The sequence below is a fragment of the Cynocephalus volans genome, chromosome 8 (assembly GCF_027409185.1).
Source record: "Cynocephalus volans isolate mCynVol1 chromosome 8, mCynVol1.pri, whole genome shotgun sequence".
NCBI lineage: Eukaryota > Metazoa > Chordata > Mammalia > Dermoptera > Cynocephalidae > Cynocephalus > Cynocephalus volans.
Window position 1 is genome coordinate 36,539,665 of NC_084467.1, and position 24,781 is coordinate 36,564,445.

General features: G+C 46.1%; 1 protein-coding gene and 2 non-coding genes across 3 annotated transcripts in view; 1 reads left to right on the forward strand and 2 right to left on the reverse strand.

The window, feature by feature from the left end:
• The window catches only part of ARMH1 (armadillo like helical domain containing 1), a 37,235-nt gene extending 23,654 nt beyond the window's left edge, over nucleotides 1-13,581 (forward strand). Inside the window, exons 6-11 of the mRNA XM_063107188.1 lie at nucleotides 12,352-12,474; nucleotides 12,545-12,617; nucleotides 12,720-12,849; nucleotides 12,941-13,018; nucleotides 13,306-13,387; nucleotides 13,463-13,581. Coding sequence (XP_062963258.1) covers nucleotides 12,352-12,474; nucleotides 12,545-12,617; nucleotides 12,720-12,849; nucleotides 12,941-13,018; nucleotides 13,306-13,387; nucleotides 13,463-13,581 — 605 coding nt within the window. The remainder of the gene's footprint in view (nucleotides 1-12,351; nucleotides 12,475-12,544; nucleotides 12,618-12,719; nucleotides 12,850-12,940; nucleotides 13,019-13,305; nucleotides 13,388-13,462) is intronic.
• LOC134385291 (U5 spliceosomal RNA) lies at nucleotides 10,744-10,860 on the reverse strand. Its single transcript, XR_010024284.1, has one exon. It is a non-coding gene; the product is annotated as a U5 spliceosomal RNA (small nuclear RNA).
• Nucleotides 13,582-20,942: 7,361 nt separating the features above from the next.
• On the reverse strand, nucleotides 20,943-21,058 carry LOC134385290 (U5 spliceosomal RNA). The gene has a single exon (XR_010024283.1). It is a non-coding gene; the product is annotated as a U5 spliceosomal RNA (small nuclear RNA).
• Between the last annotated feature and the right edge of the window lie 3,723 nt (nucleotides 21,059-24,781).

Below are 24,781 nucleotides of genomic sequence, written 5' to 3' on the forward strand. Positions count from 1 at the left end.
ACTTGTTGAGGAATCCGCAAAACTGTGTCCACAGTCGCTGCACCATTTTACATTCCCACCAGCAATGTGTGAGGGTTCCACTTTCTCCATATCCTGATCAACACTTGTTACCTTCTGGGGATTTTAAAATTATAGCCATCCTAGTGATGTGAAGTGCATTTCCCTCATGACTAAGGATGCTGAGCATCTTTTCATGAGCTTGTTGGTCATTCATATTTCTTCTTTGAAGAAATGTCAATTTAAGTTATTTTTCCATTTATTAAATTATGTTGTTGGGCCGGCCCGTGGCTCACTCGGGAGAGTGTGGTGCTGAGAACACCAAGGCCCCGGGTTCGGATCCCATATAGGGATGGCCGGTTCGCTCACTGGCTGAGCGTGGTGCTGACAACACCAAGTCAAGGGTTAAGATCCCCTTACCGGTCATCTTTTAAAAAAAAAGAAAAAAAAAAATTATGTTGTTAGTCTTTTTGTTGTTGAGTTGTAAGAGTTATTTATATAGACCCTTATCGGTTACATGGTTGCTCCCACTCTGTAAGTTGTCTTTTCACTTTCTTGATAATGTCTTTTGTTGGCTTACATTTAAGTGATTGCAGTTTCTCATTCAATTCATTTATTTATTCAGCAAAAGCAGGCACTGGGCTGAGCACTGAGTGTATAGTAACAAATGAAATAAAGTCCCTGCTCTCGTAGAGCTTTGTCACACAGTAATAATAATAGTAATGATAGCTAGTAATTGCTACTAGTGACTGACAATGACTATAACAGCCAGGCACTGTTCTAAGCTCTTTAACCATCAGATGTAATCCTTAGAACAACTCTGTAAAGTAGGTACTATTTTCATGCCCAGTTTATACATGAGGAAACTGAGGCACAGAGCAATTAAATAACCTATCTAAAGTCTTGAAATGATAACTGGGAAAGTTGTGGGTTGAACCTAGGCAGCCCCACTCCTGTGCGCATCCCCTCGCCACTGCACTATCCTGTCTCTCCAGCATTAAGACAAGACTTTCTTAATTTTTACTGGTTTTGAAAAGCAGACAAAACCTATGGACAGACATCATTAATATTACAGTAAACCATATTTTTAAAATTATGTTTTCTTAGGCCGGCCCGTGGCTCACTCGGTAGAGTGCGGTGCTGATAACACCAAGGCCATGGGTTCGGATCCTATATAGGGATGGCCGGTTTGCTCACTGGCTGAGCGTGGTGCTGACAACACCAAGCCAAGGGTTGAGATTCCCTTACCAGTCATCTTTTTAAAAAAAAAAAAAAAAAATTATGTTTTCTTAGCTTCATACCCTTCACAGATCTAAGCAAATATTACAAAAGGTAATTGTTAAAACTACAACTCTTGGGGCTGGCCGGTTAGTTCAGTTGGTTAGAGTGCAGTGTTATACACCAAGGTCACAGGTTCAGATCCCTGCACCAGCCAGCCATCGAAACAAAAAAAACAACGCTTGCTTCACAGAACCTTGCGTCTTAGATTTGCTCTTCTCAGCTGGCATAGGCAGTAGTTTCAGCCTTTCCAGCTATATAAGAAGCCACCTGTCCTACGTAACTTCACTGAACAGAAATCACAGGATTCTGACACTAAAGGAGAGTGTCAAGTGAAAATCTGCTATCTTTTTTGTGTGTGTGTGTCAGCTGACTGGCATAGGGATCCAAACTCTTGATCTTGGTGTTATCAACACCAGGCTCTAACCAACAGAGCTAACTGGCCAGCCTGCTGACTACTTTTAAACGATGCATTACTTCCTCCAAAATTATATGAGCACTTCAACTGTGAAAGTTTATTCAGCATTTATAAAGTTTTATAATACAGTCTTCTAGGGGAGGTTTAAGTAGAAAATTTTGGAGCAAAACTTTTTTCTAATTTCTCCATTTGCCTGGCCCTCATAACATCTGTGTCCCATCCTTGCCTGATACTGTCCCCCCTTTGGGGAAAGTGGTGCTTGACTCAGGTCTCAGGGTTACTTCAAAGCACCAGCTAATGGGCTGGTTGGCCCAATTGAAACTTACCTGAAAGAGCAGATAACAATGAAAGATACCCATAGTAATTCTTGATCCAGCAATATATATATATATATATATTTATATATATATATATATATATATACACACACCATCATAGCACATAACATTAATTTTGTTGCCTGGCTTTTAGGAAAAATAGTGCATAAAATATATTTTTAATGTTTCAACGTTGGGCTTTGAACAGGATGTGGTAAAACAGGTAGCAGAATGTACAGGAATCAGGGGCCGGCCCGTGGCTCACTCGGTAGAGTGCGGTGCTGATAACACCAAGGCCACGGGTTCGGATCCTATATAGGGATGGCCGGTTCGCTCACTGGCTGAGCGTGGTGCTGACAACACCAAGCCAAGGGTTGAGATCCCCTTACCGGTCATCTTTAAAAAAAAAAAAAAAAAAAAAAAAAGAATGTACAGGAATCAGACAATGTCAGAGCTGGCCAGTTAGCTCAGTTGGTTAAAGTGCTGATAACAGCAAGGTCAAGGGTTCGGATCCCCCAACCGGCCAACTGCCAAAAAAGAGAGACAGACAGAATGTAATTTGTCAGGAAGATGCCTGACACTGGTCTCTTCCTTACACGGTGCAACATGCCACACACAGTCATACTGGCGCCCTTCTGGAAAAGGAAGCAAACCCGTCTGGGGAAGTGACTTCTCAGATGTGGCCAGTAGGTGGCAGCCTTGTCTGGAAGTACAGAGAAAGAACTGGGGCACTGGTTTTCCAAGGTTGTGGGAGCAAATTGTAAAACAAATCTCATCAGTGCTGTGAACGCCTTGGAAATGGTGGCATGGAATAGCCACAGTCCCCATTTCTAAGGTTCCTTCTGCCAAAGGAATACTAACTCTGCTGCTACAGCTCTGTACCCTATTCACTGTGATTCCCTGGGCAAGTCATTTGTTCTTGGTTTCTTATTCAATGAGGTCATCGGACAGATTTCTTCTGATCATCGAGGTTTCTTCTGGTGCTGACAGGCTTTGAATTCTACAGTTCCTCTTTGGATTGGAGGAATGAATTTTTTTCTCTTACACTAAAGTTTCCATGGAGTGTGAGTGGCAAGCACCTTGCGTCTTGTTCACCACTGTTCCGTCAGCACTAGCCCTGTACCTAGCACGTGCTCAATCAATATCTGTCACATGAATGAGGACGGGCCCCGCTGAGCTGCTTCTCAGCTTCATTGGGCATAAATTCTCAAGCGCTCAAACCCTCCTGATCACACCCTCCTCCTTGAATATTTTCATCTCTTCCTTCCCAGATCCCATACTCTCCTGTCTTCCTCTGATCTTGCTGGAAATGGCTTCTCAGTCTTTTTTGTTTTTGTTTTTTTTTGAAGATAACCGGTAAGAGGATCTTAACCCCTGACTTGGTGTTGTCAGCACGATGCTCTCCCAAGTGAGCTAACTAGCCATCCCTATATGGGATCCGAACCTGTGGCCTTGGTGTTATCAGCACCACACTCTCCCAAGTGAGCCACAGCTGGCCCTGTCTTCTCAGTCTTTTACACATTCCTATTCCTCCCTGAGGTGTTGATTTTTTTTTTTTTTTTTTTTTTCTCTCTCAGCATTCAACCCCAGGTGCTTTTCTCTTCTCTTTCTTTGCTGTCTGTGGTACCTCATCCACTCCCATGGGCTTATAATTTTATCATCCTATAATGATAGACAACCTTTATGAAGTATTTACTATATAGGTATTGCTCTTGCTCTTTACTCATTTAATCCTCACAATGAGCTCATGATGTAGGCACTATTAGTCCCATTTTATGGAGGAAGGACAGAGTGGTTGAGTGACCTCTCTTCAGCTCAGACCACTCTCCTGAGCTCCAGACCCATGTTTCCATTTGCCTTCTGAACATCTCCCCTTGGATGTCACCAGCTTTGTTCAGAACTGGACTCCTGATATTCCAGCTCCAAAGCTTTCCTTCTCCAAGGTCCCAATCTCAGTGAAAAATACCCAGCCACCCAGAATAGAAATCTCTTCCTGCTTCCCACCTTTGACGAACTTCTAACAAGACCAGTCAATCCTAGCTCTTCAATATTCAGACCCGTTTCCTCTTCTCCATTCTGTCTCCACTGCTGTAATTCAGGTCTTCCTATTTCCACCTGTACTGGCCTCTAACCCAGTCTCCATCTCCCCGGGATGGTGCCCACACACAGTCTGTTTTCCCAGTCCACCACAGAGTGGAGGCAGAAGAGAGCAGGTAGTGGTGAAGATTATGGGCTTTGGAGTCAGTCGTTCTTTTTTTTTTTGGTAGCTGGCCAATACAGGAATCGGAACCTTGACCTTGGTGTTACAACATCACACTCTAACCAACTGAGCTAACCAGGCAGCCTCATATCATTCTTATTAGCTGTTTGATCTTGGGCAAGCTACTCCACCTTTTTGTTTTTGTTTTTGTTTTCGCATAATATATATTTTATTTATTTTTTTTTTTTAAAAGATGACCGGTAAGGGGATCTTAACCCTTGACTTGGTGTTGTCAGCACCACACTCCAGTGAGCAACGGGCCATCCCTATATGGGATCCGAACCCGTGGCCTTGGTGTTATCAGCACCACACTCTCCCAAGTGAGCCATGGGCCGGCCCTATATTTTATTTTTAATCACTTAAATTTCTATGAAGGTCATAAAAAATTTTTAAAGAATATGAAATTTTATTAATATTTTTTTTACATTCTAGGATGTTGTTGCAGAGCAGTTGGGAGGGAGGGGGAGAGGAGAAAAGGGAAGGAAATGGGATGGAAGGAGGAGGGAGGAGGTGGGATTGAAGCCTGTGGTACCCCCCTCATTCCCATAGGGGAGACTGGGGAGAGGGGAAAAGGGAAGGAAATGGGATGGAAGGAGGAGGGAGGAGGTGGGATTGAAGCCTGTGGTACCCCCCTCATTCCCATAGGGGAGACTGGGGAGCTTCCAGAGGTGGCTTGGTCATTGCTGGGCTGGGTGCAGATGTCAGGGGGGTGTGGAAAAGCTCTCTCCCCACACTGTCCCAGCTCAGGAACTGGGGTACTTCTTGCTGCAGCTTAGTGGTCGTTCCTGGGCTGGTTGCACTTGGGGGGCGGGGAAGGGCATGGCTGAGGCCCAAGGACTCCCACTGCCCCTACTTGGGAGAGCCCAGGGCACTTCCTGCAACATCTTGGTGGTTGCTGCTGGGCTGGCTGCACATGTCGGGGGGGCATGGCCAAGTCCCTCATCCCCCACCTTCGGCATTGGTTGCAGGTGTCAGGGGGCATTGCTGAGGCCCTTGGCCTTACCCACTTTCTGGCTTGGTAGCCCGGGGGACTTCTGGTCCCTCTACGTGTTATAAGTGTTCTTTTGTGAAATGAAACCTTTACTGGTTAATATGAAACTTTGTCTCTGGTTGCAGGTGCTTTGTTTTTTCTTTCAGTTCTGTGTTGGATTATTTGCTGTTCCCACTACTTAAACTCTGTGCTGGAACTAATGTGTTGTCCTTTGCTTACTTCTAAAATGGGGGAACTTCCTGTGGGGACCAGTACTTGAGCTGTGCAGTTGAGCTAAATTGCCGCTTTGCTGCTGATTCCCTAGGGAAGGCTTTTTGTGCAGCTCAGGTTTTAATGGTTGACTTTACAGGTACTTCCGGCTCTCTAGAGATCTGAAACTCTGGTCTGGGCCTGAGTCTTTTCATCAAACTGAACCCCATGCAACTCTATATTCCTGACCAGGCTCCTCTGAGTGGTCCTGTGCTGATTAGGGTGCAGATCGGCTGTCCTTGCTGTGCCCCAGTGTTCCCCCACAGGCCTGTCTCCCCCACTGCCCGTGCTGCAAACACTTCCCATGGGAAGGGCCATGCACCAGTCCCTTGCAATGACTCACCAGCCTCTAGGTGGCTCCTTTTCTTCAGTTGTTGTGGCTCCCCACTCCTGTGTGAGTCCACGGGAACCGTATTAGTGGCCTTGCTGCCCTGGGGGTCATCAAGGCCCCCTTCTCCCCTGCCGCCTCCAAGCAACTTTATCCAAAGGGCACAGCTGCAGCTTTTGCCAGCTCCTTCTCTGAGCACTCAGCAGCTCCAGGATGCAGCCAGGGCTCAAAACAGTCCAAGCAGTTTTTTCTTTCTCTCATTGTGGCTTCTCCTGCTTTCATGCACTCTGTAGGTCTCTCCTCTTCCCCTGACCTCTAGTGACCCCAGCTTGGCTGTCGTTGCTTTTTTATAGTTGTAAATTGGTTGATTTGTGGGGAAAAGTGATGCCGGGGATCGTCTATTCCACCATCTTGACCAGAACTCCTACTCCACCTTTTTGAGTCTTAGTTTTCTCTGGAATGAAGGATGAGAAGATGCCTGCTGTATAGGGTGGTTTGCAATGGAAAGTCCTTCAGAAGCTGGGGCTGTCCTAACTCCACAGGCTTAGCTCTCTCACTCGTGACCCAACACCCTATGTCCCATCCAGACCTCCCTTGCTCACCTGGCTGCAAATGTGACATGGCAGTATCCAATATGGCACCTGCCACATTCTACATTCCAACCCTTCCCTTTCGCCATGGCTTTGTCAACTCATGTGTCACCTTCCCCAAGCCTTTCCCTGATTCTCTATCCCCACCCCCTTAACCCTATCCACCTGCCTGTCCTCCATGGCTCTTATAACACTACATCATAAATGTCGGTCTCCTTGTTGGAACCACCCTCCCACCCCCACTAGACTGTATGTCCTTAAGGGGAGGGATTATATTTTAATCTTCCTCATAGCCCTAACACAGGGGCCTGGCACAGAAAAGATGCTCAATAAGTATTTTGTTAGATAAATGAATTAATCAATGAATAGATCAGTGACTGTTTACATTTGGAACAGTTGGGTGTCATCAGCACCACAGGCTTCAGGAAGAACTGCCAGAGATGGTTGTCTCTTATTGCCCCTTGCTTTCTGAATGAATCTGCTATGCTCAGTAACTAGCACAATGTATGAGGAGTTGTAACTACTGTGGTTCTTGTGGAGGTATTTGGGCAGGGACTGGCACTTTAGCTTTGGGTGTAAAAGGTGGCAACTGTGAATTTTAAAACTCAATCAAAAATGATTCAGTGAATAAATCTTCACTTTTCCAAGGAGCTCCAAGTGTTGCAGATACATAATTAATGAGAGATCAAACATTTAGTGTAAAGTGAGTAGGCAGAACTAGATACCTGTATCCTGGAGTACTTGGTCTTACATGGGCAAAAAAATGCTATTTGCGGTCAGGGAAATTTTATAAAAATATTTCCATCCATTCATTTCTACCCTGAATGTCCACCAAGTCATTTCTTGTCACAGGAAGAGCTCTCTTAGGCACAGGCAGACATTTTCCCAGGGTGTCCTGGCACTAAGGTACAACCAGCTTGTGCCTGGAAAGAGCCCAGCTGCTAATGAGAGATGCAGTGCAGCTGATAAAGCCAAGCTTGAGAGCAGTCGGATACCAGGAGGAACCAAACCACTCACATCCAAAATATGAGCTGCACTCAAGAAGAGGGAAGAAAGGTTTTCATAACCAAAAAGTAGGGGAACAAGTGAGAAAGACTTGGGGGTTTCAGGCACCAGTCCACACAGGCTATGGCTGCCAAGTAGCCTGAGATATCTCAGGCTGCAATTTTGTCCAGATAAGAGTGTTTGAGGATGGCAGGGAGGCTCGGCGTACTTTGTAACTACCCAGGGCTGGTTCCTTTCCCCCCATGATGTTGCTGGATCTGTGACTCCAAATCAGAACCACCTCTGGGCAATCAGAGACTGCAGGGGGTGGGCAGCTGGGATGGCAGGAGCTGGTCGAAAGGGGCCGACCAGAAGTGGTGGCTGGGTGGTCAGAGGAAGTGTTTCTGAATGAAGCAGCTGTTTCTGAATGAGGGAGGTGCCTAGAGAAAAGGGTCTGCCCCAGGAGGTCTGTCCCCAGAGTGCTGATGAGCACTGGAAGGGGTAGCTCAGGATGCCCTTGAGGATATTCCACATGGGAGTGAATCTTTGCTTCTGTGACTGGGAAAAACAGGCTGAGAAGACGGCCCGTGGCTCACTTGGGACAGTGTGGTGCTGATAACACCAAGGCCACGGGTTCGGATCCCATATAGGGATGGCCAGTTCACTCACTGGCTGAGCGTGGTGCTAACAACACCAAGTCAAGGGTTAAGATCCCCTTACCGGTCATCTTTAAAAAAAAACAAACAAACAAAAACAAGCTGAGACAGAACAGGCTTCATGTGGGCTTAAGGACTGTGCCCTCTGCTGTGCCCCATGGCTCTAGAGCCAGGGGATGACGCCTCCAGGATCTGGCACAAGGGCAATTTGGGGGGGTGGGCTCGTTCTCTCCATTCGTAGCCTTTCCAGACCTTTCCTTGGATTGATGCACCAGCGAAATCTGGTTCTCTCATTCCCACTGGAGGGCACTCTGAGGCCTGGACTGAAGAAGTCAGCTCCCTCTCCCTGTGGCTGCGTTTGTAGCCAATTCTGCTCAGCAGCCAGGCAGGAGAGAATGCACTGTGCACTACACAGGGACATAGGGCGGGCCTGCTGACTCTCTCCCCAGCCTCTCCTTCCCAGACCACTCCTCTCTTGGTAATTGTCAATTGCAGCTTTCTGACAAGGTTCTGAATCATAAGCACATGTTCATTGTCAGGCAGCATAAGTTTGTTTGGAATTAAGCAGGTGAAGATTCCAAGAGCTTAAGGCAGTCTCTTATGGAGACCCATCTGTGTGCCCTATAGATCCATGCAGTCCCTTTCACTGGTGACTTCACCAGGTGCCCCGTGTCACCCTCTGCGGAGGAAAGACCACATACATCCACCTTTCTATCGTGCCTGGCTCATACGAAGTGAGCATTCATGGAGTGTTGCTTGGTTCTGGGCTGGCCAGGAAAAATAAGATTTAGGCTTCAAAGAGTTCTCTCAAACTTGGCTGTGGGGGCTAGAGGGACAGAGCTGCAGTGGTTCTGGCTTTCCAGCCTGAAGAAGATTCAGAGCTGGTAATGGGCTGCAGTGGCCAGTGCAGAGCCTCCTCTGGGACCATCTACCACCAGGATGCTGCAGTTGCCAAGTGCAGTCCTAGGCTGTCATGACTCAAGTGGTCATTAGCCTGTGGGAATGCAGGATCCAGTCAGTTCTTTTCAACAACATTTATAGAGCATGCATGTGTGCCTGGAATGGTTTGAGGCCTCAGATAAACAGAGATGTGTTACCGATGTTCACTGGGGTTCACACACTAGTAGAGAGACAGACTGTTACTTACTGGATGATACCAGCATACCAGCAAGAAAACAGTGCTACGGGGTCAGAGAGGCAGGACATCTGCTCCTGACTGGAGAGTGGAGGCAGAGGGAGAACAGGCTGGAGACAGCTTCCTGAAAGCTAATTTTTGAGCTGAGTCTAGAAGAATGAGTAGCAATAGCAGCTAAAGAAGACGTGTTTCTGATCATGGTGGGCTAGTAGTTCCCCCTCCTGGGAACTACTAAAATATCTAAAAGAAGAAAAAATTATAGAAATTGAGACAGTTCAGACCTCAAGCCCCTTCTCGGTCTGTGATGCTGGAAACGTATGATTTGTTGAGCAGCGTGAGGAGCATGGAAGAGAAAGTACATAGGGCAGCAAAGGCAAGGTCTCCTGTTTAGAACTGGCTTTGTGCCGACAGGGAAAGATTATGTAAATTCTAAATATTTAGAGAGCAACTACAACCAAAAAAAAAAGTTTGCAATTACAGCAAATCTGTGTACCAAGGCTTTAAAACATCATTGAGATTGGCACTATACCTCTTGATTTGAGGAGAAACTAAAATTCTAAAAAATAAGAAACTTGGATAACTGGACAAGAAGTAACCATCCACTAAAAATAGCAAAATAATTACTTTAGTTGTAATTGGATACCAACAAAATTGCTAAAGATCTAACGAGGAATTAGAATAGTGATTGGGCCTTTCTAACTACTCTTTCTAAGAGTAACAGTGACTCTGTAAAATGAGGATAATATATGGACCTAATAGAGTTGTGAAGATCAAATTAAATAATGTTGTAAAATGCTTGGATAGTGCCTTAAACAGTTAATGCTCACTTTTTTTTAAAAAACAAATTAATGAGATGCTGGCCAGTTAGCTCAGTTGATTATGGCATTAGTGCTGATAACAGCAAGGTCAATCCCTGTACTGACTAACAAAAAGAAGGGGAAAAAAAATTAATGAGAATAATAGATTTTTTTTTTTTAATTTTTAACTGACACATAATAATTGTATATATTTATGGGGTACTGAGTTATATTTCAGTACATGAATACAATATGTGATGATCAAATCAGGTAATTATCATATTCTTCATCACAAAAATGTATCATTGAGAATAATAGATGTTAAACAGTTATCCAAATACACCTTTCCAGGTTCAGATCTCCATTCGCCATCACTTCAAACTTAACATGACTCGTGTAAATCTCACCCCATACCCCATCCCATTCCCCGAAAGTTCCTGGGTTTTCAACGCCTGCCATATTTGCTAAGGAGCCTATCAGTTAGCTACTGTATCTTTCCAAGTCTGATGGTGTCTATTTATTCCTGGGCTACAGCCACTGTGCCAGAAAACCCAAGGCTCTGGGTGGAAGTGGACCCAAAACAATTGCTAAGATGCTTTGGGGTGCTAAAGAGCCCTTGTTAGGAAAAGTCAGGCTGTGTTTTGGAAGGCCATGTTTTCTACAAGAAGGGAGACATTTATTGAGTTGCCTGTTTTTTAAACATGGACCAACTTATGTCTTGATAAGTCAAACACCAAATATTTAGCCTTGCCTAAGCAAGTCTTCAAAAAATTTGATTACCAACTCCTAACTGTTCCTCTCCACAGAAATCCTTAGTAAAAAACAAAAGATTGATCTGCTCTCAGGAGAAAGCAGAGTATACCTAACGGTTGTGCTGTCTTCCCCGATACTGGCCAGTCCCCCAGTACTTACAGTGCTTTTGTACCTACCAAAAAAAGGTTTCTTCTATTGAAGAGATGTCATTGCACAGAGTGACCCTAAAAGGGCAGGGTTGGTTTGTTTAAACAAGCATTTATTTATTGACTATCTGTGATGTGCTGAAAACTATGCCAGAGAATTACCTCAAATATGCTCTTTCTGGGTAAAATCTGACAGGGAAATAAAAAGTTAATTGTCGTTATTCAAACAGATAACACTGCTAATAGTTCTCATGTGTCTACATTGCATTCTGGGATGCACATGAGCTAAGCAGGAACAAGAACTTTGCCTAAATCCTGTCTAGCCTAGGAATAAATGGAGAGAGATAAGCCTCGATTCCTGAGCTGGGGGGAGCATGTGCCCAAATCCTGTCTTCCATGTAGCAAGCACGTGTGTTCAAGGTAGCAGACCCTGCCGTTTCACGGCCTTACCATCTCACCCTGCCCCCTTCCAGCTCTGCTTCTCTGTGGTTCCCTCCTCTTTACAAACTATTCAGTCCTCTCTTATCATCCCAGGTGCTCCCAAAGCCCCTATACTGACCTCTTTTATAGCACTTGTCACCATATTGTCACTGTCTGTTTGTGCATGCTCAAGGAAAATTGATCAAATGAATGACTTTACCCTTGTATTCCCAACACCTAGTGCAGAGCCTGGCACAACAGGCATTCAAGTGCAGGTTTGCCGAAAGGCTGAGTGAATGCTGGCTTGAATGAGCGGCTGGAAAGTTTCTACAGAAAAGCCCTGCAGGAAATGCCCCTCAATAAATTCCCTCCTCCTTCCTAACCAAATCTTTCCCCTCTTTTGTTTCCACCACTTCTTCACTGTGTACCTTAGACAAAGTGCTTTACTTCTCTGTGCTTCATTTCCTCAAATGTAACATGGGGGAGGCTAACCTCATTTGGCCGCGGAGAACTTCAGTGGGATACTGGATGGAACCTTAGCACAGTGCCTGGGCAAAGAAGGGCTCAGTCCTGTTCGTCAGAAAGAACATTTCTGCTGACTGCGGTCTACCTGCTTCCTCCCCTTCCCATTTCCCACCACACGTCCCACCCTCTCGCTCTGTTTCCCTCTCACTCCTTGTCTTTCTCCAGCCTGTCTCCCTTTAAAGACCCAGCCCTTCTCTGCTCCGCCAAACCTTCCGGATTGCCCCAAGCCGGCCCAGCGCTGACGTCCTATGGCTTCTTGGTGGGTGGGCTCACCATCCGACCCTTCCTCCTCCCCGTTCGGCTGGTTCTCTGAGCCCCCCGGGCCTCGGCAGCTCCTCCTCTTTAATCGCCAGCCCCGGGAGGGCAGGACTGAGGTGCTGAGCAGCAGAGCGCTTGGCGGGGTCGATGACGAGGACAGCGTGAAGAGAGCGACTCGGTGCAAGGGGCCCTCGGCTTCGCGGGCGGGTGTGGAGCTTCAGGCCTCCCAGGATCTCTGCCCTTCCACAGCCATCGAGCTGATGAAGGACCTGGTCAACTACGACGTGCGCCTGCCGCTGCTCAAGGGTCTCGTGGCACTGCTGACACCGCCGGTCGAGGAGACCTCCAGACTGCAGTCCAAGATCCTCAACGGTAGGTACCTGCTCAACCCGGGCTGCCCGGGCGGAAGGGGGCCCTGCCTCACGGCCGCTCCATCCCCCAGACTCCTCGGCACTGCAGCTCACCGCCCACCTGCCCGTGTTTCTGCAGCAGGCCGCGGCCGCCAAGGCCATCAGGTAAGCCGGCGGGGGTCGTGGGTGGCAGCAGCCAGCCCGGAAGCTTCGGGCGGGCGCGGGAGAGTCCCCAGGCGTCACCGGAGCCTGAATGCCCGGTCCAAGGATCCTGGCGCGCAGCCACTTGAGCATCGCCGAGGAGATGCTGCACCTGCGCGTGGTGCACAGCCTGATGGCCGCCATGGGCAACACGGACCACAGCAACAGCCAGCGGCAGGCCAGCCTCACGCTGGAGGTGCGCGGGCGGCGGGCGCCGGGCTGGGGTTGCAGGGCGCGGGGCGGCGCGGGCAGTCACACCGCCCCGGCCCGCCCCGCCCCGCCTACAGTACTTCGTGCAGGTGTTCCCGGTGGTGGAGGAGCACGTGCGCCGGTCCATGGGGGAGGAACTCTACCAGCTCTTCCTGGTAAGTGCCCCCTCCCCGTCCTGCCGCAGCTGCTGGCTGGGACGGATGGTGCCCGTCCACACCGTCCTACCGTGGCACACCCCGCACACAGAATGGGCCCGGCAACCAGCTGCAGCTGCAGCTGCAGGAGGGACCGCCCTAGCTTGGGCTCCTCCACGTACCGAACTCCCTTTCCCTTTCCTATCGTCGTCCCCGCCTCCCCCCGCCCCCCGCAACCACCCTCTGCCCAACTCCAAGTCCAGACTGCCCTGGCACCCCAGCCGGGTTCCCCTTGCTCCTGTCCTCAGAGCAACGCTGAGGATTTGTACATGAAAATAGATAGCATTCAGGCGGACATCTTGGCAGCCAACAAAGTCAATGTTACCAGAAGTGAGTAGGGAGTGAGGGGACCTGGAGGGCAGGCGCAGCCAGCCCCAGACTCATGCTGGCCTTTCCTGCCTGCAGCATTACAGCTCTGTGGCAGGACCTACAGCAGCATGAGCTCTTTCACTTTCCCTGTTGATCCGGGTCTGCTGGCCTACATCACACACTTGGAGAAGGAAGACATGGAATCAAAGGAGTAGCACAGCCCCAAAGGCAGACCAGGAAAGCCAAGGCTGTGTGACAGAGAAGCCTGGCAGAAGGAGCGAGCCTGGAGCAAGCTCCGGGTAACTCCACTTGGTCCTAGGTGGGATGCTGGGGGTTCCTCAGGCCAATGGGAGAAAAGGAGAGCTGCTGGCTGGGAAGAGTTCAATAAACAGTCTTGATATCTATCTGTTCTTTGTGTGTGCAGACAGGGAAGGTAGATCAAAAGAGAACTATGGTGGTAGGTTGGGGTGCCTCTGCTCACCAAATTAAAAAGCAGGTTCCAAGGAAAGGGTCACCAACACCTGGAAGGTTCAAGGGCATAGCCTGAATAGAGGGCCTCACCGCAGCTCCCGGCTGGCCCCTGCACTCCCTTCTCCAGCACACCATGCCTACCTAGTTTTTCTTCTACCTCTCCTGTTGCTTCTCATTCTCTTTTGTTGATTTCTCCTCTTCGGTCCAAACTGTTTCAAATTGGAGTGGGGCAGGACCTTAAGCCTCTTCTCTACTTTTACTCCCTAGTGATCTCATCCCTTCTCAGAGCTTTAAATACCATTTGTATGCCAATGACTCCCCCATTTCTATTTCCAGCTAAGCACTTCCACTTCATTGTGTCTAAAATTGAACTCCTATTTCTGTGCCACGTTCCCCAATCAACTGATGGCAACTAATCCTTCCTGTAACTCAACACAAAATAGTGGCATGCTCCTTGATGTCTCTCTTTAACATCCATTTCTATTCTGTTGACTCTACCTTGCAAATATATCCAGAATCCAAGCATATCTCACTAACTCCATTGCTAACACCATCGGCTGAGCTACCATCATCTCTATGTTACTCTGCTGTTCTCCCCTGTGTTCTCTTTTCAATACAGCACCCAGAGTGCGGTGCTGATAACACCAAGGCCACGGGTTCGGATCCTATATAGGGATGGCCGGTTTGCTCACTGGCTGAGCATGGTGCTGACAACACCAAGCCAAGGGTTGAGATCCCCTTACCGGTCATCTTTTAAATAAATAAATAAATAAATAAATAAAGATGACCAGTAAGGGGATCTTAACCCTTGACTTGGTGTTGTCAGCACCACACTCTCCCAAGTGAGCTAACCGGCCATCCCTATATAGGGATCCAAACCCATGGCCTTGGTGTTATCAGCAACACTCTTCCAAATGAGGCACAGGCCGGCCCTCAGAGTGGTCTTTTTAAACTTCAGATTCTATCATTCTGCTCAAAACCTTGCAGGGCTCTTTTTATTGTCTGTCTTTCCACCTGACTGTAAGCTCCACTTAGGGTAGGGATTTTTTGTTTGTTTGTTTACTCATATGTATACCAAACCCTTAAGACAACACCTGGCATGCTTGAATGAATTGCTGAGGTACTACTGGGAGGGAACTGTCCCTCCAGGTCAGAGGAAGTGAAGTCAGATGGCAGTAATTCTCCAGGCTGCCACAAGAGGGCATCACCAGCCCTGATATTGTTGGTCTAAGGCAGCCCAGCTTTTCCCCAAACTGATCTTGAGCCTCAGCTTTCCTCTATTTGGACTTAGGAAGGAGAGAAAAGTTAAATATAGTTATATTTTCCATAAAGCTTAATGGGTTTCCTATTTTAAAGAAGTGTTCTTTACGTTCAGATCAAGTCATTCTTACTGTTTTTAGTCTCGAAATGTCTTTTGTTTTGTACAAATGATGGTAAAAAATAGTACCCCAGAATTTTTTTGGAAATTTTAATAATTGGAAAACCCAAAAATCTGGAAACCACTGGTCTAATCATAGTTTAATAAAAACAATGGAACTGTTTCTGGCTGGTTCACTCAATTGGTTAAGAGTGTGGTGCTGATAACACCAAGGTCCAGGTTTCCATCACTGTGGCCAGCCACAAAAAAAACAAACATACATACACACAAAAAAACCAGTGGAACTTTATTTTTTATTTTTTTTAAAAATATTTTTTTTTAAAAATGGTGCTGGGAGAACTGGATATCAATATGCAGGAGAATGAAACTAGACCCATACCTTTCACCATACACTAAAGTCAACTCAAAATGGATTAAAGAATTAAATATACACCCTGAAACAATAAAACTTCTTAAAGAAAATATAGGAGAAACACTTCAGGAAGTAGGACTGGACACAGACTTCATGAATATGACCCCAAAAGCACGGGCAACCAAAGGAAAAATAAACAAATGGGATTATATCAAACTAAAGCTTCTGCACAGCAAAAGAAACAATTAACAGAGTTAAAAGACAACCAACATAGGGCCGGCCCGTGGCTCACTCGGTAGAGTGCGGTGCTGATAACACCAAGGCCGCGGGTTCGGATCCTATATAGGGATGGCCAGTTTGCTCACTGGCTGAGCATGGTGCTGACAACACCAAGCCAAGGGTTGAGATCCCCTTACCGGTCATCCTTTAAAAAAAAAAAAAAAAAGACAACCAACAGAGTAGGAGAAAATATTTGCAAAATATACATCCGACAAAGGATTAATATCCAGAATATACAAGGAACTCAAACAACTTTACAAGAAAAAAACAAGCAACCCAATTAAAAAATGGGCAAAAGAGCTAAATAGGCATTTCTCTAAGGAAGATATACAAATGGCCAACAGACATATGAAAAAGCGCTCAACATCACTCAGCGTCCGGGAAATGCAAATCAAAACCACACTGAGATACCATCTCACCCCAGTTAGGATGGCTAAAATCCAAAAGACTCTATGGAAAATGGTATGGAGGTTCCTCAAACAATTGCAGATAGATCTACCATATGACCCAGTTATCCCACTGCTGGGAATATACCCAGAGGAATGGAAATCATCAAGTCCAAGGTATACCTGTTCCCCAATGTTCATCGCAGCACTCTTTACAATAGCCAAGAGTTGGAACCAGCCCAAATGTCCATCATCAGATGAGTGGATACGGAAAATGTGGTATATCTACACGATGGAATACTACTCAGGTATAAAAAAGAATGAAATACTGCCATTTGCAATGACATTGATGGACCTAGAGAGAATTATATTAAGTGAAACAAGTCAGGCACAGAAAGAGAAATACCACGTTTTCACTTATTGGTGGGAGCTAAAAATAAATAAATAAATTCACACACACACACACACACAAAAATGGGGGTGGAAGAAGACATAACAATTGCAATTCCTTGAAGTTGATACGACAAGCGAACAGAAAGGACATTGTTGGGAGGGAGGGGGGAGAGGGAGGAGGGAGGGAGGTTTCGGTGATGGGCTACAATAATCAACCAAATTGTATATCGACAAAATAAAATAAAATAAAATAAATAAAAAATAAAACCAATATCAGAGAAAAAAAAAAAGATGACCTGTAAGGGGATCTTAACCCTTGACTTGATGGTGTCAGCACCACACTCTCCCAAGTGAGCTATAGGCTGGCCCCTAACAGTGGAACTTTAAAAAAGGAAATCTGAAGTATAATACAAATATCTAAACTATATAGTACATGGAGCTTGCTAATATATATTTATTTTCCCCAAATTTTTATTTTGAAAAATTCAAAGCTACAAAAATGTTGAAATAATACAATAAATACTTATATACCTTTTGACACATTTGCTTTCTCTGTGTGTGTGTTTTCTGAGCTATTTGAAAGATTCAGATATCATAATCAAACTAAATACTTACATTATCTTTCTATAAAGAATAAGGACATTCTCCTACAAATTTACAACACTATCATGTGGTAGTCTGAGTAATGGCCTCCAAATATGTCCACACCCTGATACCTGGAACCTATGAATATGTTACTTTATGTGGTAAAAGGAACATTGCCGATGTGATTATGGATCTTGAAATGGGGAGATTATTCTGGATTATATGGGTGAACACAAAGTAATAACAACGGTCCTTACAAGAGGGATGCAGGAAGATCCTGAGTTAGTGAAACGAGATGACAGAACAGAGGCAAGAGGGTTGCAGTGATGCAAGGAAGTAGTCATGAGCCGGGGAATGCAGGCAGCTTCTAGAAGCTAAAAAGGCAAGGAAACAGATTCTCCCCTGAAGCCCCCACAAGGAACACAGCCCTGCCTATAACTTCTGACCACCACAACTGTAGAATAAATGTGTTGTTTAAGCCACTAAGTTTGTGGCAATTTGTTACAGCAGTAACAAGAAAACTAATAGAATTATTAATTCAATAATATCATCTAAAATACAGTACATATTAAAATTTCCCCAATTGTCCCAAAAATGTACCTTTTGTGTTCTTCCTTCCTTTTTTTTTTAATTTATTTTTTTGTTGTTGTTGTTTTGTTTAGGATCCAGTTAAGGTTTGTATATTGCATTTTTGCATTTGGTTGTCAAGTACCATATATAAAGTTACTCTTCTGTTTTTGTTTTTTTGGCAGCTGCCCAGTACCGGGATGGCACCCTGGACCTTGGTGTTATCAGCACCACACTTTAACCAACTGAGCTAACTGACCAGCCCTCCTTATAAGTTTATTCTTAAAGTTAAAACTTATAATAATTACTTGCTATCTTCATACACACAAAAATTTGAAATCACAGATAAACCTGACATTTGCAGTCATATATCCATCTCATCCCTGAGTTTATTTATATTACTTTGCTTGAACAGAAAGAGAAAATGTTGATTTGCACAGTTTTTAACAGCTTGCTTTATCTCAGGGTACCCCATTAGCCTGATCTAGAGGTACAAATGGGAAAGAGGAAATGAGTTTCACAGCTGCATCAATAACAGTATCAAACACCAGATCCTATTCATTTACTAGGCAGGTTTTATCGATGATGCCAAATGACAAATGCCTATCATTAGACTTTGTCTTCGGTGACTGTAACAGCTTTTGGCAATAAGTAATTCTGTCACCAGTTCGTGTGAGTATAGTTGACCCTAGCCAAGAGTGGTTAGATAATTCACTTCACTTTGAGTTTACCAAACCATTATAATAATCATCAAATGTATTTCTCAAATTTTCTATTTTTAATGTTAAAATGTTCCCCAACAGACCAGACCAAGTGGGCTCCCTGTGGCTAAAAGTCTAAAACTCTCTTTGTTTTTTGGCAGCTGGCTGGTTCCAGGATCCAAACTCTTGACCTTGGTGTTATCAGCACCATGCTCTCCCGTGAAACTCTCAAACAGAACCAGACAGCGGTAGCAGAATGAGGGGTTAGACACGCGTCCCCCCCCCCACCGCCCCCAACTCTTTTACAACATATACGTATGTTACTGTTATGAAGCTTTTCTTTCCTGTAACTAAGCAGAAACCAGCTCTTGGAAGATAATGTCAAAGCAGTTACAGCTAGAAGCTTCCCAACTGACCTTCAACAGGCCACCAGGCACCAGCCAACTGACCCCCTTTATTTTGTGGCTCTGCTATAGCTCCTATGGGACATAAAATTGACAAACATTCCTTCTGATAAGCTGCTGCAACCTCCAAACCAGCTTTGGCCTGTTTAAAGAGACTGCAGAGTGTCTTGTGCCCTATAGTTACCTTTTGACATCAGGAACCAAATTTCTACCTCACTTTAATACTGAATCTCCACCCTAAAGTTAATATGGGGGTATGTGACATGTATGTTTACCTATTGCTCATGTACATGCCTTCCCTCATAAATATTGAGATTCCCCACATAAATATTCATAGACTCCCCCCAACATGCTAAATATGTATGTAAAGCTGACCCAGCAAGATAGAAATACCCCACCCCACCCCCCCACCCCACCCCCATGCCTTCAGAGCAGTACTTTCGGATTTCCCCGGTGGCTTCGTTCCCCGTGCAGATTACCTTTTCCCAGGAAATAAAGTTTCTCCTTTTCTTATCTCATGGTCTTTTATTAATATTAGCAAATGATCTATTTCTAGTTTTAAGGCTACATTACTATATCAAGAAAAAAATATATAAGCAGAAGTATCATACAAAAGTAGCCACTAATACTTCAATCTTTATTTTATTTTTTCGTTTTTTAAAAAGCAGTCAAACCTCCATGAGTGCAACACTTAGAGCCAGGGCCCCCGAGTAGTGTCTGGGCCTTGTCTGAGGTTCTCAGAAACTTCCTTGAAAACCGTTCGTGAACAGATATGCCCACGCTTGCACTTTAAAAACGTTTCAGGCAGGAGGTCTAGACAAAAGCAGGTTAACGGGCCGAGCCTGTGGCGCACTCGGGAGAGTGCGGCGCTGGGAGCGCGGCGACGCTCCCGCCGCGGGTTCGGATCCTATATAGGACCGGCCTGGCTGAGTGCCGGTCACGAAAAAGGCAAAAAAAAAAAAAAAAAAAAAAAAAAGCAGGTTAACGGGATAGGCTGATGGGATATTCCACAGGCGGCAAACATCGACCGGGCGGCCGTTCGGCGCCAGGCCCCCTGCGAGCCACAGGAGGCGGGTCAAATTAATGCTGGGAGTGTCCAACGTGTGAGCCTTTACTACAGGACAAAGCCGAAGCCTTCGGAACGAAGTGTGTCGGCCACCTCTTCTGAGTGCACATTCAGTGCTTGTAACCGTGCGGTTGCTACGGGCTGAAGCCTCACTTGGTGCCGCCGACCGGGCAGCCCCGGGCGAGCAGGCGGCTCCCCCGGGCCGAGTGAGAGCGCTCCTCCCTGCCGGTCCTCCGTCCTCCTCCTCCCTGAAGTCCTCCCCATCCTCCCTCAAGTCCTCCGTCTCCGTCCTCTCTGCCGGTCCTCTCTCTCCGTCCTCCCCTCGCGGTCCTCCATCCTTGTCCTCCCTCCCGTCCTCTCTCTTCATCTTCCCTCTCTGTCCTCCCTTCCGGTCCTCCGTCCTCCTCCTCCCTCTCCCTCCTCCCTCTCCCTCCTCCCTCTCCCTCGTCCTCCCCCCTCGTCCTCCCCCCTCGTCCTCCCCCCTCGTCCTCCCCCCTCGTCCTCCCCCCTCGTCCTCCCCCCTCGTCCTCCCCCCTCGTCCTCCCCCTTCTCCCGATTGAAGGCTCTCTTCTCTACCGCCTCCAGCGGGGGTCAACTCTCCCCACTCGGCGAGAACGAACTGCACAATCCCAAACACGCTAAAGTTAAACGAGAATACTTTTCTAGAGACCACCCAGTCGGCAGGACCGCAACACAACGCGCCGTGGGCGACCTCCAATGTCACGCAGAGAAGTCTACCCCCTCGAGCAGGAAGAAGCGCCCCCTCCACTCACGTCACTCGCTAGCAAACCTCTTTTGTTGGAAATGAGAGCCAACAAACGAATAAAAGAATTATGACCCTTTATTTAGAAAACACGGGAAACAAGCAGAACCCAAACCGCGAAAAAGCTAAGCAAAAAAGCAGAACAAAAACGTGGACACGTACGAAGGTCATAACTTTAACCAAGGTCGCGAATAATACCTAAAACTCGTCTTCTTTTTACTTACTTATAGCAGTCTTGCACAAGCAAGACCTCAAAAAATTAGGTTATGACTCAGAATTGTTCCTCTCCACGGAAATCTTTAGTAAAAGGCGAAAGATTTATACGATCTGAAGAGAAACCAGAGTGTACGAATAAGAGGTCTCATACGGTTCTCCAGTAACTGTAACTACTATAACAGCAATGGTAATTATTTACTCAAAAGAGCTAGTGACTTCTGCTCTTATCTCAGACAATTCTGTGATAACCGTTTCCATTTTTAGGTGGGAAAAAAAGGGAGAAACAAAAAGAAGACTCCATCCGTGTAAAGTGGGAAAGGTCCTGTGTGCACTGCATTGTGGGTAGGTAAATAGCGTTGAGTCACCAACCCCCGGTTTCCAGAAATACTTAAATAGTTCATTAGTTTCCCCGCTAGAGGTCAGGCTACCACGAGGGGCCAGAGCCAGGTTCACAGTAATATAGACGCCGGTCCAATTAGAAAGTCTGAGTTAGTTTTATAATTGGCACTCCAGATAAAAATTCTCTTGAATTTAAAAAAATATATAGCCTTGATAGCTCACCTGGTTAGAGCGCGGTGATGATAACACCAATGTCAGTGATTCGGATCCCCCTGCCGGCCAGCAGCCAAACAAAACAAAACAAAACAAAAAAAGGCTTGAAAATAATTTTCATTCATTCAACAAAAATTGGTTGAGCACTAGCTGTGTCAAACTCTGTGCTAGGCCCTAGGAGACAGGTATGTGTGATGAGCATTCATAGAATGTTCGGTTACAGAAGTACCAAGCATTAAAGGATCCAAAGAAGTAGGGCGGTGAGAGCATTCTAGACACAAAGGGACCCTACGTAGTGCGACCTGAGTGGCTGAATGGCAGGCATCACGGCCTGATGGGTCTTCCATGCCCAGCTAAGAACTTGGATTTACCTTGAGGGCAATGAGGAGCCAACTGAAAATCTTTGAAGGAGAATAAAATCAGATTTGTGGGGGTTTTTTGTTTGTTTGTTTTGTTTTTTTTCAAAAGATGACCGGTAAGGGGATCTTAACCCTTGACTTGGTGTTGTCAGCACCACGCTCACCCAGTGAGCTAACTGGCCCTCCCTATATGGGATCCGAACCCGTGGCCTTGGAGTTATCAGCACCACACTCTCCTGAGTGAACCACCAGCCAGCCCTAGATTTGTGTTTTAAAGCAGCAGCAGCACCTGGTGTTATAGCTAAATTGTGCCCCCCCTCCAAAAAAAAAATCATATGTCAAAGTCCTAATCTCCAGTACCTTAGAATGTGACTTTATTTAGAAACAGGGTTATTGCAGATGTAATCTGTTCAGATGAAGGCTCCAGACATGTGAGAATAAATTTCTGTTATTTAAGCCACCCAGTTCATGGTACTTTGTTAATGCAACCCTAGAAAATACATCTAATACACCTGGGCACTTCTTAGAAATGCAAATTATTGGGCCCCACACCAGACCAGATGAATCAGAAACTTGAGCGATCTGAGTTTTAATAAGTCCTCTAGGCGATTTTGAAGGAGGCTAAGTTGAGAACCACTGGACAACCATTCTGGCTAAAGTATGGAGGCTGTATATGGCGAGCAAGAAGTTTGGCAGATAACTTAGGAGATTGAGCAGTAAAGCCACAGAGGAATAAGTGTTGGCCTGACCAGAGGATGGCCTGGATTGTATAAGGTGAGAAGAGAAAAAGGCTAGGACAGGTCCTAGAGAACAGTGACAGAAAGAAGGGGTGCGGCAGGAGGCACGTGTGGATGAGAGTAGGAAGGCAGGAGGAAAACAGCACAGGAACCAACGGTAGAAAAGAAGTTTCAAGAAGGAAGTGGTCAGCCGTATCAAATGAGCAGTCAAGGGAGATGGAGACCGCGGAATTATTTTTTAACAAAAGGGCAGTCACTGGTGGCCTTGGCCAAGCTGTCTCCATGTAGTGGGAGATGATGAAAAGCCCCCCCTGCAGGGCGTTGGAGAGGGGGTGAGCAGGAGGTAGAGCATGTAACAGACAGTGGAGGCTACTCTTGAAAAGTTTGACTCTGAGAAATTGAACAGAGACTGCAGCTGGAAGGAGTGTGGGATTATAGGCAGTGTTTTCTCTTTTGTCTTTAATATTAGGAGAGTGTTAACGTGTTTAAATGCTGATGGGAAGGAGCCAATAGAGAAGGAGAAAGTGAAGATCCAGGAGAGGAAATAAACAATAGATGGGGCTGGTTGGGGAGTGGAGATGTGGGTGTTCCACTTTAGGTAAGAGGAAGGTCCCTGTGTCCCACTGACAAGTGGGAAGAGGGGAAGGTGGGAGCACAGGTCACCATAATGACGATCATTTATGAAGCTGATCCTCCATTCTGTCACTCCCCTGATGTTCCTCCTTCTCTGGCCCCTCTTTTCCTCCATCTTTCTTGCTTTGCAAAGCCCCAACCCTCTACCTTTTCAGCATCTGCCCTATGGCAACTGAACTGCCAGGAAAAATCAGACAACTGAGCCACACCTCTGGTGCAGGCCGCGGTGTTGCTTGGCATGTCTCTGGTTGTCCTCATCTCCCACTGCAGAGGCACTTTGTACCTTCTGCTCTCACCGAAACTATCCCGCCCCTCCTCGCTAGCTCTCACTGTCAGCTGATGGCCTCGTGATAGATCTCCTAGAGAAAGCAGAAACCATTCCCTCATCTTCCCACCCCAGACCTACCTTCTGCCCTCCTCCCGTCGAAGGCTTGTGGTGCCCCCAACCCCACAAAGACTTCCTAGCTTCCACCAGTTGCCCCTCAGCAGCAGCACCTGCTTCTCCCCTCTGCTAGTTTATCTAGGAAGACCAAGTCAGCTTCCAACAGAATGAGCAAGGGAGAAGGAAGGAAGAGAGCAGAGGGAAGGAACTTGCTAGACCCTCCAATCAAGGTGCTTTAATGAGAGAGCAGTCAACCACAAGGAAGAAAAAACTTTACTTCTGTTTTTGTTTCAGATAAAAATTCTGACCGAAATCTCTTGACCTTGGTATTATCAGCACCACACTAACCAGGTAAGCGAACCGGCCAGCCTTTGAGTCTTCATTCTGAAAGTTCCTGTGTCACATAAAATTTATTTATTTATTTATTTATTTATTTTATTTATTTTATTTTTTAAAGATGACTGGTAAGGGGATCTTAACCCTTGGCTTGGTGTTGTCAGCACCATGCTCTCCCAAGTGAGCTAACCGGCCATCCCTATATAGGGATCCAAACCCGTGGCCTTGGTGTTATCAGCACCACACTCTCCCAAGTGAGCCACAGGCTGGCCCTCATAAAATTTATATTAAATAAATTTGTTATGCTTTTCTCTTGTTAATCTGTCTTTTGTTATAGGAGTCTCAGCCATGAATCTTGCAGAGGGTGAGAAGATACTACTTTTTCTCCCCTACAGAGGCTCCGTGATGTCCCAGACCAGGCTGTTCTCTTGTGGCTGCTCATGCCACCTGCTCATAGCTGAAGCCAACTTCACATGTGTGTCTCTTCCCAACTCCATCTGCAGTGACTTTGAGGCCTGAAATCAGCCATGGTGTGAGTATTTATACCACAGAAATCAGCAGATAATATAAATCAGGGCTTCCTCTCCCCATCGCCGTGAAGAATTTGTTAAACTAACTTTTTTTTTTTTTTTTTGATGACCGGTAAGTGGATCTTAACCCTTGACTTGCTGTTGTCAGCACCACGCTGTCCCAACTGAGCTAACCGGCCATCCCTATATACGGATCTGAACCCGTGGCTTTGGTGTTATCAGCACCGCACTCTCCCAAGTGAGCCACGGGCCAGCCCTACAATTCTCTTTTTCTTTACCTTTGGATCATTTGACTACAGTGTGTCTTGGAAATGACCTATCTGGG